At 41.1% G+C, this 16,331-nt stretch overlaps 4 protein-coding genes across 7 annotated transcripts; 3 read left to right on the top strand and 1 right to left on the bottom strand.

The window, feature by feature from the left end:
• Window positions 1-355: 355 nt before the first annotated feature.
• Window positions 356-2,915, bottom strand: LOC129602122 (cytochrome P450 2J2-like). Its single transcript, XM_055501091.1, has 4 exons — window positions 2,631-2,915; window positions 2,451-2,560; window positions 1,568-2,153; window positions 356-1,199 (listed from the first exon to the last, which is right to left on the bottom strand). Exons 1-4 carry the CDS (start codon window positions 2,849-2,851, stop codon window positions 653-655), a joined length of 1,464 nt encoding a protein of 487 aa, XP_055357066.1. The 5' UTR covers window positions 2,852-2,915; the 3' UTR covers window positions 356-652.
• A 2,003-nt stretch (window positions 2,916-4,918) lies between these two features.
• Window positions 4,919-9,937, top strand: LOC129602123 (neuropeptides capa receptor-like). Of its 3 annotated transcripts, none has more exons than XM_055501093.1 (9): window positions 4,919-5,530; window positions 5,652-5,770; window positions 6,900-7,330; window positions 7,607-7,656; window positions 7,748-7,823; window positions 8,185-8,210; window positions 8,435-8,464; window positions 8,528-8,749; window positions 9,661-9,937. In XM_055501093.1, the coding sequence occupies exons 1-8, from the start codon at window positions 5,165-5,167 to the stop codon at window positions 8,729-8,731; spliced, it is 1,302 nt and encodes a 433-aa protein (XP_055357068.1). In that variant the 5' UTR covers window positions 4,919-5,164; the 3' UTR covers window positions 8,732-8,749; window positions 9,661-9,937. The 3 variants fall into 3 exon arrangements, with proteins under 3 accessions (XP_055357068.1, XP_055357067.1, XP_055357069.1); XM_055501092.1 differs by having other exon boundaries at window positions 4,920-5,530; window positions 8,528-8,757; XM_055501094.1 differs by lacking the exon at window positions 8,435-8,464 and having other exon boundaries at window positions 4,923-5,530; window positions 8,528-8,757.
• A 654-nt stretch (window positions 9,938-10,591) lies between these two features.
• On the top strand, window positions 10,592-13,715 carry LOC129602118 (damage-control phosphatase ARMT1-like). Of its 2 annotated transcripts, XM_055501086.1 has the most exons (6): window positions 10,592-10,836; window positions 10,936-11,104; window positions 11,673-11,947; window positions 12,016-12,187; window positions 12,713-13,524; window positions 13,640-13,654. In XM_055501086.1, the coding sequence occupies exons 1-5, from the start codon at window positions 10,760-10,762 to the stop codon at window positions 13,496-13,498; spliced, it is 1,479 nt and encodes a 492-aa protein (XP_055357061.1). In that variant the 5' UTR covers window positions 10,592-10,759; the 3' UTR covers window positions 13,499-13,524; window positions 13,640-13,654. The 2 variants fall into 2 exon arrangements, with proteins under 2 accessions (XP_055357061.1, XP_055357060.1); XM_055501085.1 differs by having other exon boundaries at window positions 12,713-13,715.
• A 138-nt stretch (window positions 13,716-13,853) lies between these two features.
• Window positions 13,854-16,270, top strand: LOC129602120 (uncharacterized). The gene is made up of 5 exons (XM_055501089.1): window positions 13,854-14,216; window positions 14,408-14,556; window positions 14,704-14,845; window positions 15,410-15,570; window positions 15,769-16,270. The coding sequence occupies exons 1-5, from the start codon at window positions 14,145-14,147 to the stop codon at window positions 15,815-15,817; spliced, it is 573 nt and encodes a 190-aa protein (XP_055357064.1). The 5' UTR covers window positions 13,854-14,144; the 3' UTR covers window positions 15,818-16,270.
• Window positions 16,271-16,331: the final 61 nt, after the last annotated feature.

Raw genomic sequence — 16,331 nt, 5'->3', positions numbered from 1 at the left:
TAAGTTGTCACCGGTACACCATCAACCCACAGCAACCATGATCGAAAAGCTGCAATCAGCAATGTACTCGTATCCAATAAGTAATTAGAGATGCAAAGTAAAATACAATCAATATTCTAAAAACATATAATTCTATTATTTTCTTATCTGAAAATGAAATACAGTATAATTATTTTTTTATTGAAATACAGTATAACGTGACACATATATGCACTATGCAGATTTTTTCTTCCTTTAACAGTAACGAATGCAGAAGCACAAAAACAGTAAAATTACATAGGATAATATTATGTAACGAATGTTCTGGCTGAGTATGTTTTTAACTCGTACGTATGATTCGGTTTTGGTTTTGGTTTTAATGCTTAACGTCTGCAAATACAAGGAATCACTCCTTATCGAGATTTGCAGACACGGTCAGTTAAAAACTTCAGCGGAAAAGTAGTCCCTCCACAATAATGCAAGTACAGAGTAAAGCACAGCAAGCATTCACTCGCAGAAAAAGTACACATTGGGCAAATACTGTCAACAAAATAACATACAGTTCAGGAATGCGCATCAGCGACAGAAACAGGATTCAGTACATCCATTCCCTAACAAAAACATTGGGCGGCCAGATTTCAGGGTCCAGGATTCAGCAATAAACATAATGTTATCACCGAGGAAGAACCGCCGTGCCGTAGGGTGACGGTTGCAGCGTGACCCCCCGGTTCATGGTTAGCGGACCGGGTTGCTTGATCCCCGCCGGTAGTATCACTTTGAAATTATGCAATAAATTGGCAAACAGTAGGAACACTTCTTTCCGCGCCAGCTGCTCTCCGATACACGAGCGCCGTCCCGCCGAAAACACCACATGGAAATCGGGCAATTTCAGTTTACCGTTCTCCAGGAAGCGTTCGGGCCGGAAATCGTCCGGTGCCTCCCACAACTCCGGATCACGATGTATGGAGAACAGGTGGAACATGATGCGAGAGCCGGGCGGGAATTCATAGTCGCCGATTTTCGCTGTTTCCGTGGACTGATGCGGTGCGGTGAAGGGGAATACCGGATACTGTCGCAGCGTCTCCCACATGAAGGCCTCCGTGTAGGGCAGTTTATCGCGGTCATCCCAGGTGATTTGTTGAGTTTTCTCCACGGCTTCGTCCATTTCCCGGTGGATGCGGTCCTGTGCATCGGGATGGTGGAGCAGCAGTAAAAGAGCCCTGTAAAGTGATCCGTGACCTTTAAGTTACGCTAAAGTACAAAAGCAGCAATTCGAAGTATTTACTCCGAAATGTTAGTGCATACTGTATTGACGGCAGGTTTGGTAAAGCTCATTTCGTGGACAAATCCCAAACACTGACAAAATTGAGTAGTTTAAGCAGTAACATAGTTTGCAGTTATATTAAAATGCCTGTTACTCTTAACCACTAAAAAGTTGTTATCCATTCCAAGGACGGGCTAATTTTATCTCGGGAAATAATTAATCAAAAAAGTATATTTCTACCGTTTTCAAAATAACAAAATAATTTATAGTAGTCGCCTGGTAAGATTAGCATTCATTATACGAGTACAGAGTAGCAGTAATTACCATTGCAACGTGGTTGCGCTCGTATCGAACCCTCCGCCAAAAAGGTCAATCAACACCGACAGCAGCCGGTCACGTGTGAACATATTCTTGGTATTCTTATCCGATTCCCCGTGATCCAACCAAGCATCCACGAAATCCCGCGGATTCCCCGGTACTCGTGTCGATTCATGCTCTTTGATCAGTCCGCGAATAAACGTCTTGGTATCGCGAAAATTCCCAAGATACACGCGGTAGTCTTTGTGCGGCCACAACCGCAGCCAAGGAAATGCGCTAACCAGCATTGCCGAATTGACCAACTTGAGCGCCTCACTCATTTTCTCGCCAATGAAACTAAACCCCGCCTCCTCATGGTGGAAGCGTTTACCAATCAGCAGCGCAGAAATGATATTGGCCGTCGCCGTGGTCAGTGCGTTGCGCGGGTTGAACGGTGATCCGTTGGTTCGCCGGAATTCCTCAACCAGGAGATCGGCTTCGTTGAGGATGATGTTCTGCATGTCGGTCTTACCGAATCCGAAACTGCGCAGACTGACCAAGGTGAAACGGCGGATTTCTTTGGAGACATCGTCCACGCCGCTTGTTAAAATTCCTAACCACAACATTGATACAACAAATATTATTTCTAAAAATTAATAAGAAAATGAACTACATAGGTTAAAATGTGCGTATGTTTCTACACGTTTATATTAAGTGCTTGTGTTTGTAACTTTGTACTTCTTTATAGAAGGATACATATATACTGTATATGTTTATACAGTTATGTTGATGTAAATACATATGTTTACATAGTGTTTATTTTTGTGCATGTTTTAGTTTATATACATAAATATGTATGTTTACATTATATATATGTTTAACTAGTATGTTGTTAAAAAATTGTACTGACCGGTATCTAATTCTGGGAACCGCAAGTCATGTGGACGATCCGCGAATGACCAAGCCTTTTCGATTGTGGCTTCCCGAAACAGCCGATAGGATGTAATACACGCGCTGTTCCTAAAATACCGGTAACACATCATTTCCATTTGTTTATTCGGATTTCAGCGGCTTTTTATTCTGGACTTACAGTAGGCCGATTTTTATGCGAAACATTCCGCCATATTTCCGTCCCGTCTCCAGGAACTTGAAATGCCGTCGCGGACCGGGTGAGAGGAAAAAATCCAGATTCCCCAGAATGGGCCATCCCATTGGACCGGGAGGGAATTTCACCGTGGATCTTTGCTGCCAAAAATACACGGCGACAGCGATAACGACAAAGGCAACCGTTACGACAACGATGTCAACCATTTTTGTCTATTTCCAAATGATCAGACAGACATTTACTACCAGTCTACCAAATTAGCAAACTCTAATGATAATTATTATGGTTACATATGGTACATGCGCCACGCTTGCCGGCTTTTTGTATAAAACGCTGATGTCGCATATTTCTCGTATCAGTTTCAGCAAACATTTATACAAAGATTAGATAGCAGTTAATCATTTCACGTTTTGCAAGCCCCATCCTGCACTGTAATAGGTCAGAAACTGGAACGATCCGGCATGTAGAAAAGATTGCTGCACGACTGCGATTTTAACCTTATCATCGTTATCACATATCAGCTATCTTGTCAGTTCGCTATGTGATACTGCAAAAATTATCGTTTATCTTGGCTGTTTTATCGTGTCTCGTCTCCACGGGATGATAGCAAAGTTTATACAAAACTACAACTGTCTGCTCTTGTAAAGAGATTTTTTTGGCAAAATTTTTGGCGGAGAAAGTGCTTAATAAACTTTATTGTGGTACTGTTATCTGCTGCGATATTTACGATTGTGACTAATGACTATTGACTACTGTACATAATTGTGAGTTTCAATTTACAAGATAAGTGACCTTACAAGAACACAAATAGCTACGGCTTAAGCCATTTGCAAACTCAGTACATATGTAAATACATGTACCTATGTCTTTACTTGTGCAAAATTTCGACAAACATCTGCACCATTTGCGACCACATGAGTCAAGCAAATTAAACAAAACTCCACTTTTGTTTAGGAATTACTATGTCGTGTTATAATCTAAACAATACATCATGCTGTATTTCCGGACTGTCAAGGAAAACGATTTGCAGGGCACATACATACAACCTATTATACGTATACTCTGTACATTGTCCTACTCAAACTCTCGGCGGATCCTGATGTACGATTTACCAGTTAGTCTGTATTCACGGAAGTAAACTATGCAAATTACGATGTTGTACGCATTAAGAAATGCTTGCTTAGACCTGTCAGTAGCTCTACTAACTTTTCTAGTTTTCCCTAGCTCTTAAACTGTTTTCCCTAGCTCTACTAACAGTTGCAAGTATATTACGTAGGGCAAACCGTTCTTAGATTAAACAACCATTTTCGCTTAAAGTTTCACAGAAAACTATCAGCATAAGTGCAGCTTAAAACATAACGTAGTTCCAAATTTTTCAGGTGTTTCAGGTAGTAAGCAAGTACAGATGAATGGTAACTGTAACTGCAGTGACCTTTACCGTGCCTAGTCATGAGACTGGTCGCGGTAAAGATGCTCACGATGATTGAACACACACATTAGGTAGTTCGTACCGGTAGCACTAGATGCGCTTTATTTCACCTGTGGTACAACGTAATTTTAGAATACTTAATTGAAAACATCGACATTTCCTTGTAACATCAAAATTTCATTAAACTGTTCTGCTCCTTCCATCGTTCCCATAACCGATGCCGCGTTGCCGCGCTGTATCTCCAGTGACAATCTTTGGCGTAAAAATTCATGGGAACGGGCTTCGCCTGTGTGTTGCTCGAGTCGCTTACCCAGTGCTTTGATAATGGCGATAGCGGATGGTCCCCAAGGGCCCATGGTTTCGAAAGCTATCGGTGCGAAGATGTATCTGCCACTTAGATACAAATAAATCCGGGATTTCTTCTCTTCCGTTTCCAATGCCGCTGCACCTGCGTTTGCTGCCGTAGACCTGACGTGGATGGCGCAACCGTGGGATGGCACTAGATAGTGATTGTTCACAGTGCAATGATGCAATCAAATGTGTCGCGGTCGGAAATCTCGCCGCACCTTCACTTAAGCTTGCAATTCTATTGTCTGCAGTGTTTGGCATAATTAATCTAACGAGCCTGATCTGCGTAAGTAAGCGATCTGGGATTTTGTTTTCTTGGGGCTTTCCCTATTCCCGATGATTCCCAAAATCCCATTCACTGCAATTATTCCGATTTCCCGTATACAATAATTGCATCAGCAGTCTGGATTGACGTATAAGCACGCCTTCAACTGTGTATCAAAATTCAAAACTCAGACAGCATGCACACAACCATGCTAGCGCTTCCGGCTGAAGACGGTAGTCACGGTACTTCTCAGACGTTATCTAACACCATCATTATCATAACAACATCGTTAACCACGATCGACATAAGGCGTGTTCAGGATAATCAGCGAGCATATGCTTGATTATAATCAAAACCTCGCGCGGCTGGATTTCCATTTACTTTAAATTGCTGTCTACTCATCGTAGATCTAGTATTCGGTACCATCAATATGTACCACAACGTACCAACACGATTAACAAAACAGCTGCGAAAAAAATGGACAGTAGCGCGAGTTTGCTTGATTTATATGGACGTATAGACGCACAGCATAACCTGTCTATAGTTGGTCATAATGATTCCTCACTGGCCCGTTACAATGCGGAGGAATTCCACCGGCACACCATGGAATATGTCGAGCAGGAGTTGTTAGGACCGCAACGTGTCAGTCCCGACTGGCTGCTAATATTCTTATGTACGGTGGATACCCTGATTTTACTCACCGGGATCGTGGGCAACAGCGTGACTATCTGGGTTATTAACCGCAATCCGCGCATGTACACTGTCGGTGTGAATATTTATTTAATCAACTTGGCGGTGTCCGATTTGGTGCTGCTGATCCTGGGACTTCCGTTTGAGATATACGTGCGTAAAGGCTTTGAATTTTTGACAAACCGTTCAGTTGTTACATTAATTGATTACCGATATTAGGCTAGCGAGTACTGAGTTGCTAACGCGGTCGAAAATTGTTATTGTATTAACGTAGAACCTTTTCGAAGTATATCCTTATCCTTTTACGGAGCAAGTTTGTCAAGCACGGGCCTGGCTGACCGAAGCCTCCACAATATCGAGCTGCCTGACGATTCTTGCTTTTGCGGTTGAAAGGTAATCAGTTTTGCTCATGTTGACATTTGCTAACATCTCGTAATTATACAGTAATAATTAAGGGAAGTGGCCCGGTACATGGTACCAAATTCGTGTACATGCACGGAATCCTTCACTTTCGCGCACTCTCAAACCCTTTTTTCTCTTGTTTTATGACATTCTGTAGCCAAATTATTTGTATACACTGACCTGAAAACCGTTTGCGCGCGCAACATCCGGTTCGCGAGTTATGGGTATTAGAAAATTCCAAAAAGGTGTACCAAAAAGGTGCATTCAGGTGTACCAAAAGTCTCATTTCGGACCGATCTCTTTCAGATTTTGCACGTAAATGCACATAACCACGAAGAACGTTTTTACACCGATCCACAGTTCTAGCATGTTTTTCAAATTTTAAAATGAATTTCAAAAATGTTAAAATTCATTTTAAAATTTGAAAAAAATCGTGGAAGTCTGGATCAGTGTAAAAACGATCTTTATGGTCATGTGCATTTACGTGCAAAATTTGAAGGAGATCGGTCCAGAATGAGACTTTTGGTACACCTGAATGCATTTAAACTTCTGGGAGTTTTCTTACAGCCATATCTCCCGAACCGGATTTTGCGCGCACAAACGGTTTTCACACCAGTGTGTACAAATCATCTGGCTACAGAATGTCATAAACCGAAACAAAAATGTGTTTGGGAGTGTGCGAAAGTGAAAGTTTCCGTGCATGTGCACGAACTTGGTACCATGTACCGGGCCACTTCCCTTAAGCTGCCCTCTGTCATGCCTTTATAAAAATTATGCTGTTCCATAAAGTTTTAACCACAGCGGTGCATAACGAGTAAAAATTCAAGTCACCTTTAAGTACGTTGTATAAGGCAGAATAAAAGGTCGGCTGGGAGACGGAGAACCGCACACTGCATGCCATATTTGTCACAACCATGCATGGGATTATAACTGCGACAGTGCGTACTGTGAATGTGCACTCCCCAACTGACCTTTCGATCACAGAGTGAAATTTAATGAACTAACGCCGTCTGATATTCGTAAAATAATACGAGGAGCGATCTAAGAAAATTCACATCTAAGCAAAATTACTGCTGTATAAAACTGGAAATGATTAGTGTAGCAGATTTTCTATGCACAGATACATTGCCATTTGTCACCCGTTTGAAAGTATCCACTTCCAAGCTAAAACCTGGCGAGCCGCACTGGCGGTCATCATGATATGGATTGTGGCGTTTTGCGCTGCTGCGGTGTTGGCTCTCGCACATTATGTTTACGAGTTCCCATATCCCACAAACGCTGACTGGACCAGTCACCTCCAGCCGGGAACACTGATACCGGAATCAGCCATCTGTACCGCACGGGCTGGTCAAACCGAAATAGTATTGCAAATTAGCACTTTTCTCTTCTTCTTCGCACCGATGCTGATCATCATTGTTCTACACATTCTTATCACCGTTCATTTACGGCGATTATCACATAATCTTATACCAAAAAAACAAAGCCCCGCTGACGACGCGGCGGGGGATACGGAAAAAACACAGGCACATAAGGCTATACTCAGGATGTTGGGTAGGTCACGGCATACACAGATATCATAGAAGTATGCATGACGACATGTGTAGTGTGTAATAAGTTTGCGTGCAGATGTAAGTAAACCACCATACCGTACAAAAAATCATGCTCGAACCAAATATAGCATTATGTATCCTTTCGACAATGACCAGGTATTGTGACTGCCATTATACTCGGACTAATACTTCTGTTACAGCACGTTGAGCATTAATTATAAACTGGTAGACCCTAGCGAGAAGACAGGTGACCTTTATTTTGTTCATCTATTTTTAGTGGCAATCGGGGTTGCTTTTTTTCTTTGTTATGCCCCATTCCATGTACAAGTAAGTTAGAGATTCCGAAGCTGATTACATTTGACAAAGCTTATAAAATATTTGTAGCTAACGTAATTTTTTCCGCTTATTTAATATGCAGCGCCTTCATTCCGTTTACGAAAAAGATTGGAATTCCGTCGGCTTAGCGGTTAATCGCGTGTTGCTTTATATATCCGGTAAATGAGCATACGAGTACTTGTTACGATTAATTAGTGCATATAAAGTAATTAGCATTGTTAGTGCATGCATGCTGCTAATGTTCTGTTGTACAGATACATAGCTTACGCATTTACTGTCTCGATGACTTTTTATTCGCGTAATGAGCAACAAAATTTTTAACACATTTTACATAATCGTGAGAAATTCTACATTAATGATAACACACAAGCGAGTTACACCGCAACATTTACTGTCAGTTATGCGGTATAACGATTTACGCCGGCGTCAGTCAAGTTACTATAGCAAGTCAATTTTAATGATCGATTTACAAAATATTATTTTGACAACTCATAAAAATTATTTTTCTTCGTTATACAGGTGTGTTTTACTACGGTGCAGCTACGGTAGGTGCAGCATGGGCTACGTTTGCCAAAAGCCTTTGACAATCGATGTTTTTCTCGTTTCCATAAAGTCGAATACACATTAACGTCGAAATATGCATATGTTTCCGAAACTGCTCTAAAATGTTTGAGGAGAGTACGTATGTGTATAAATGTAAACGTATAAAATTATTTTTACATATCAATGATTGTTAGTTAGTTATTGATACATCCATATTCCTGTACAGGCACGCATTCCGTCATCTTTCAGGGCGGTCGTATGTATTACTACTGTACATAATGAAAACTGCATGCATCTATCTTCACTTTGTCCTTTATAGGTGAATCCCTTTTTATACTCAATCCTATCCGCACGGTTTCGGCAGGCTTGTCGCTCCAGCTTGGGGGCTTGTTTGGGGCAGCGTTATAAGCGGTTTCAGGCGAGACCGTCTAATACGTCACCTAATCACGCTTTCATGTATAATCCGGCTGGATCGGGAGAGCTGGCCTCTGTTGAGGAAACACGGACCTCGGGCCACGGCTAAGCAGATAAAAAAGAAAAAGTAGCGTAGTACGTAGAAAAGTAGCGCCATAAAGATTAGGGTACCCTTATAGGCACCCCCTAAAACCCCCGTATATTATAGGCACCCCTTTTCACACCCCGTTTATTATAGGCACCCTTTTTAAATTAATACGATATATAACAGATGCAGTATTCTCAGACTGTACAGTAGTGCAGTTTTATTCTGATAATACGTAGTACAATAACTTTTTCTGGCGGCCACCACGGGTCCACGATCCACTTTTTCCGCTCTGTTGCGGACGTTCGGTCTAAAACTGCTCTTCATGCTTCTGTGCGTTTCCTTGCGAAATTCGAATGAGATTGATTAATAACGACTATTAACGAGAGTTTTGGTACATCTGAATGTATTTAAACTTTTTGGAATTTTCGAGCAGCCATAACTCCCGAATCGGAAGTTGCGCGCACAAATGGTTTTTACGCCAGTGTATACAAACCATTTGGCTACAGAATGTCATAAAACAAAGCAAAGAAATGTTTCGGAGTGCGCGAAAGCGGAAGTTTTTGTGCATGTTTGTACACGAATCTGGTACCATGCACCGGGCCAAATCTCTTAAAGCCTGGGAATATTTGCCAATATTGAGAACCAGAATCACTGATGCAGTGATGTATATGTAATATGTAAAGGTATGTACAACCCAATTACGTTGACCTTTTGTCCATAGTAAGTTTGAAGTTTGTACGGTCACAGGAACTGTTCGAAACAATAAAAATAGTTTTTGGAGTATGTGAATAATATTCCGTTCACATTTATTTAATTCAAAATGGGTGCCTATAATAAACAGGGTGCGAAAACGGGGTGCCCATAATAAACGGGGGTTTTAGGGGGTGCCTATAACGGTTTCCTAAAGATTAACCTTTCATACGAAAACGTATTAACAAGTTACATTGCAGCAGCAGGATCACCGGACATGAACGACGATGTCAAAGCCTCAAAGGTCACATTCTGGGCGTTTTATTTACGGATGCAATTCATGCAGAACTGTATATCTATATTCTAGCGTTTTTGTAACAATTATCTTGTTTGTTGACGTATTTTAAACGAGAAATGGGAGTTGGTCTTTGTTTGCTGCATTTTACATCCAAAAAATTGCCACAAATGTGCTGCTCATGCCGGCGCCGGCCTCATAGTTCTATCTGTATGTAGTTAAAAAGGAATAATAAATTACTGTATCTCTAAATAATGCAGGGTATTGCATATCCCTTTAATTTGTACTAGTACGATCGTACATCTGATGCTGGTTAAACTTCAGAACGCTACTAAAGCTCCACATGTCGCAGTACACAACAATTGAGGGAATTACGTAAAGACGGTGATTTTGTATTTATCGTTAAAGAGCAAGTACAAGTACAATAACGGGAAAAGCGGATAAAGAATCTGTAGCATATAGAAATGCTTTTATATACAAGTCATGGCGGTACAAAAACCTTCACAAGTTATCTATGAAAGTAGATTTTCACCGATTACACTGCCTCAGTCGACAACGGGAATACAGATACAGTACATATGCGGCAGAACGCAGAATATTCGTCTAAAATCTAAATCAGCCGATGCTGGAGCTGTTCCCATGACAGAAGCAGCGTTTCCGCGTTAGCCTTCGATGCTGATCCGCTGGCGCAGATACTCCGTCGTCCGTTTCTCGGCTGTTTCCTGTAAAAAACCTGTTGCCGGTTGAGTTTTAAAACCAAAAAAGGAAGTGAAACCTTTGTGCACACTGCACAGTGACGTTACCTGCTCGAGTGCGCAGCGCACGACCGCCCTATGTCGTCGTTACGTGCATACAAGGGATTGTGGATGCCAGAGGCCCAGAAGTTGTGCTTTGTTAGTTCATGTTGCACTGTTTTGCTCCATTGCAGGAAATCAGGAATCAGTTTTATTTACAGACGCACATTCTGAGTCTGAGTGGAAGTTTCCTGCCTAGCAGCAACTGCAGTAAAACATATTCCAGTTTCAGTGAGCTTCGTATTCTTTATTGCTTCGAGAGAGCGCGCAATGGCCGATGCAGAATCCCAGATCGCCAATCCAAAGGACCAATCGCTCGCTCCGCCTCGCTCCGCAGCTTTCCAAAGGTGCGCCTGTGAATACGGTTTAGCGGAGGATTTGGATCTGTACACCTCGTTCAAAATGTTGTTGCACTTTTTGGGATTCTACTTTGTATTATTTTGCAGTTCCTACGCCTACAAATCAGTACAGACCAGATTGCCCGTTACGCTGACCAAGATTGTCGACCATCTCAGCCGCTATAAGGATGAGATTTCTTCCGGGAATTATAGGACGTATCTGCATGATCCACGGACTAGCAGGATGTCGTCAGAGGAGCAATCATCACATCAAAACGTACGAATGCAGCGTTGCAGACTTGCAGTATGCGCAGCAAATGTGTGTGCATTATTGCATTTCTTGCGTTTTTAACTGTTTTTGATTTTGCCTTTGAGCAATAAAATTTGTAAAATGATGAATAATGAATAATTAAATTTTCAGGCTTTGTTAGATCGTTTTTTCCGTGTAGCTTCAAAGATTTTATCATTGAAATTGAAATTCAGCAACTGTTAATTTTCTGCTTCATTTGTGTTTGGCAATAGGTAATTACAGAATTTGCAGCAGTTGGTTTCCTCCAAGCAATCCTTTTTTCTGACCGCTGTGATTTTTTACCTGCAAAATATTTTTTGATACCATACTTCTGCTGAGCACTTGAGCAGTGAGCATTTGCTAGGTTTTGCAGATTTTTTATGGGTTTTTTGGATACATTTTGTTGGAAAATATTTTTCCATTTTATTTAGCAGCATAAAGAATTTTGTAAAAATGTTATTAATTTTAATAGTGTGTTTTCTGTGTACAATAGTCAGTAGTTATCACTGCTGTGGTAGCGTTAAGTCGGTTATCCTAAATTAGTTTCTTATTTCAGGAAAGGGAAGAAGAGCTGAAGCAAATTGTCGGAGCCTTATCCAAACTGCGCAATGAAGTGCAGACAAATAAACTCATCACGCCTTTCCCCATCCCACCGGAAACCGGTGACCACCGTAATTATTTCGCCGATCTTCCGGAATGGAATAAAGCCCTGCACGCGCCTGCTGCTCAGAATCTGCTGTATGCCGACGAACAGCCGAAATGGTTCGAATCGCCGTGGATGTTTGTGGAAGCCTATCTGTATCGGCGCGTTATGTACTCCGTTCAACAAACGTATGCGGAGTGATGACTTTTATGACGTTTGTAAAAGGCTGAATAAAAATTGGTATTTGCCTTTGTAGGACCTATTTGCACGATATGGATCCCTTTCAGTGGGAGAAGGCTCAGTCGATAGAGGATAATCAGGAAAATATTGGGAAAATTCTCAAGTTTTTGGATTGTTTGCTAAAGGATGTCATTGGCAGAGACGCTTCCTCGGACGCAGTTGCAGGAAGATTTAAGGAAATTCTCAAGGTGAAGAACGAAATCTGTAAATCTCTCCGTTGTGCGCTTTCTCATCTGTTTATCAGTCCTACGAAATTTATATGCAGTTTGTTAATGAATATGCATTTATTCGGCAATGGCCAATTCAGGTAACAATGAGATTGCGCAGGTAAAACTATTTAAAATGATTCAAAATTTAAATGAATATTGTAGTGCAGTGTATCAAGTTTAAACAATCCACTGGTGTCAGATTTCTTATGTGCTCGCCTAATATGCTGCTGAAATTTGTCTGCGCATTTGAAACGTATGTTTTTGGTATATTTATGTAGTTATCTAGGTAAATTTAATGATAACAAACACCTTTCCAGTAATTGTTTGTTGCAGGATACAAGAACTCAATCAGCTCCTGCGGTTTCTTTCGCAGACATTTGAAAACGGAAATTATGGTTTTTTGCTAAAAATTGTTTGAGTCGTTATGAAACATGCTTAAATCACTTTTCTAGTACTCAGTAGGTGTCTGCAGTAACTAGTATTGAATATTTATTGTGTTTTCAGCTATCGCTGTGGGGCAACGAAGGGGATCTATCCCATCCAGTGGGCAAGAAATGCTGCGATTCCGATTCATCTCACCACACAGACGCCAAAAACTCAAAAGAAAAGAAATCTGATGTCAGATCCAAAGAGCGAATACTGGTAATGGACCAAACCGATGAAATCTGGAATTACCTATCTAAACTCCGAGCGTCTTCCCAGCCAATGCGGATCGACATCGTCTGTGATAACGCCGGCCTAGAGCTCATCACCGACCTGGTCTTCGGGACATTTTTACTGGAGACCAAATTAGCCAGCGTAATCCATTACCACGTCATGCAGTTACCGTGCTACGTCTCCGACGCAACAGTATCCGATTTCTACCACGCCATCCAGTTAGCCAAGCAGCACAATCCCCAAATCAGTGCCAAATGGGAGGAATATCTGCACAACGGGCAGTTTATCGTGAAAAGTGACGGCTTCTGGTCGTTGCCGTGGGATTTCGACCATATGGCACAGCGTGCGCCGGAATTGTACCGTGATCTGGCTACAGCGTCGTTGATTATCTTCAAAGGGGATCTGAATTATCGCAAGCTGGACGGCGATCTCCAGTGGCCACCGGCGACGCCCATGCAGCGCGGTGTCCGGGGTTTCGCGCCGGCGGCGTGGTGTGTACTGCGGGCGTTGAAGGGCGACACGGTGGTGGGACTGCCCAAAGGTCGCGCCGAGGAGATGCAGGCACAGGATGACAACTGGATGACGACGGGGAATTTTGCGGTGGTGCAGTTTTTCCGGCAGAAACCGGCGTGAATGTGTGATCGGTTGAACTGATGCAAGTTAGTGGTATGATTAATCTTGTTGATGGAATGAATTGTTATTTGTTTTAGTCTTATTTATTGAATTGCATGAATCTGCGCGGTGGAACGATTAATGGGTATTGTGCAATTACAGACAATCTACAATGCGGCACTTGTTTTAATGAATTTTGCTGAATATTCATGTGCACAGCCGGTAAATAAAATTTCATTGCTGGAGACAATACCAGTTGTATTTTTAACTGAAAAGATAAGTCAATCTGTTTAGATCATCATCGATAAGAAACAGATTTTCACCAGGGATATACAGCGCCCAGGTGCCTGTGTTGTATTGGTATTGCATACTGTAATCAACCACAAGTACACAACCATGAGTATTCTGACATTAATAATTTTAGTTTAAAAACATTAAGCAGGAAAACGCATGCTTCTATTTTTCGGCGAAATTGCTCATATTAATATTATTGCCCCATCACCTTTTTGTAGCTGCATATGTACAATACGCGCGGTTTTAAGCAACATATTGCGATGATGTTTCTGTGTACTTGTGCAGAGCAGGTTCCTGATGGGCACCAGTGAACCGACGTTTTAATGCGGAACCTTGGGGAATATTCGTGATTATCATTGACAAAGGGTTTCTTATGGATAGAGCGAGAATGTGGACGTTCATATGGATTCTGGAGGTCATTTTGACGTGTTCCTTATCATTACGGGTAATATATCGGTACTTTTACACTCTTGTACACTATCAGCCTATAGCATATTGTCATGGATTTGAATGATTACAAACTGCGGCATATAAATATACGCTGCGCTATTCGAAGTGTAGCAGCCAGTAAGGTTCAACAGTTTGAAATCATTTCTTCAAGCAATAATACTCGTATATTGGTATTATTTATTGCAGGTGTGTGCGGAGTCTGACGACGCCGCGACGAAACTGCGTATCGAAGTGAAGCTGGTGCAGTTCAGCAATCCGGACGGTATTCTGTACAACCGGAAACGCTGCGATTTCATGACACCATGCGACCCCACTATCTTCGCTTACGTAGATCTGTATGCCTGCTTTTGTATAAAGCATGATACGAATTTCCGGATGATTTCCCGCTAATTTTTCAATCGTTTTTTGCATTAAGTTTCAATACAGATATTATGTCACCGATTATGAATATTAATAAACAATTTAACATGTGATGATTGCAGAGAAAATCCCGACGCTCGCCGACTTGATTTTGAACAGGATTCACACAACTTTCAAAAGATCCGGAGTGTGTGGGACACGAATATCGTTGACTTAGATGAAACAGTTCGTAGGGATATTTCCGTCCCGGCAAACGGCACGCAGGTTCGTCAAAATTGATATTAATTGTTTTGTTTGAAATTTAAGCATATTCTTACTGACAAGTGAGAATCGTGAGATAATAATAGCATGATAATTATCCCTTCGTATGTTGTACGTTAAAATAAACTTATACAATTTACTGTCTATTTACTGTTAGTACCACTTATGTATTTAGGCCGCTTCGCTTAAATTTCTCTGAATTTAGCACATTGCGATGGTTTACCGGAGCGGTTCGCCATATGGGCGTTTAGTTTTACGACTTATATTTTCCTATGTTATTATTACATAATAATAATGTTGTGTTGCTGTTTTTGTTAGTATTACGTTATTATTACTCGTTAATTAAATAATGTTTCAGTCAGGTTATTCTGATATTGATGCGTAAAACTTAAAAGTTAAAAGGGCGTCAGAAGATACAGATACTTATTGGCATTGATCTGAAAATAATTCGGTAACTAGGAAGTTAGAGCATCTTTGCCAATGGTATTACGTGGTTTTTTTGTACATTACCACAATTACTGTTGACCCCCTGGAATTCATATAATATATAGAATATTTATTTTGGAGACGGCGACGGTGCGGGTAAAGGTCCAGGATTACGACCACACCAATCATTTTGATCCCATCGATAATTTCGAATGCAAGATCAGTTTCTCTGCATCCTCGGTTTCCGATCAGTGGTCGGATGTTGTAACGTGTCAGGGAATTAATCAGCCCGATAAAATCAGGTGAATATCGCTTCCTTTAAGCGTATCAATAATATCACGCCCACTTGATGGCTAATGTTTTTCGATATGAGTAGTAATAAACTATTCTTATTATTTTCATTAATCGTAAGTAAGTACATGCTGCAGTTATGTGCATGAGAGTATTTGTTGTGACATAAGATGCCGTTTTGTAGCTGTAATGGTTGACCGTATTTTCAGTATTAAATTCCGCTGGAGGATCGCACTGACGCCAAAGACCAAACGCTGAGTCGCTGACCGATATTGTTATTGCAATACGATTACCTATTTTGTATGTTAAAAACATTATGAATTACGTGGTTAATTACCCTAATTTATGTTCTATCTGAACGTTTTCTAATTATGGGATGACTTTTCCCTTTATGCTTATTGTATACATAAATAAAAATAATTATTATAAACAAGGTCTTACGATATAACGAATCATAACCTACGTACCTTTACTTTTAATTTAACAGTTTGCTTGAGTATTGTTAATAAGTTGCGGAAGTCACTGGGAAGAGGGAACGCATTTATTCACACAGTGTGATAGATTTCCCATAAACTGCGTTTGCCAAGCGAACCAGAGTGGTCGTTGACCCAAGCCAAACCAAAACAAAACGTTTTGATGAGTTTTGCTCGTTGTTGCTGATCATGGACACACCGGGCTAACTGGACAGTCTGGGCTGCGCATTACGCGCTGTTCTTCGTTACAAATTTATCATCTGTCAGCATAGTCCTGTTTTCTTTTTGGAAAATGTTAA

Source organism: Paramacrobiotus metropolitanus, unplaced genomic scaffold (genome assembly GCF_019649055.1).
Source record: "Paramacrobiotus metropolitanus isolate TYO unplaced genomic scaffold, Prichtersi_v1.0 Parri_scaffold0000332, whole genome shotgun sequence".
Classification (NCBI taxonomy): Eukaryota; Metazoa; Tardigrada; class Eutardigrada; order Parachela; family Macrobiotidae; genus Paramacrobiotus; species Paramacrobiotus metropolitanus.
Note: the sequence above shows the minus strand (reverse complement) of the source record. Positions and strands in the feature narration are given on the sequence as shown.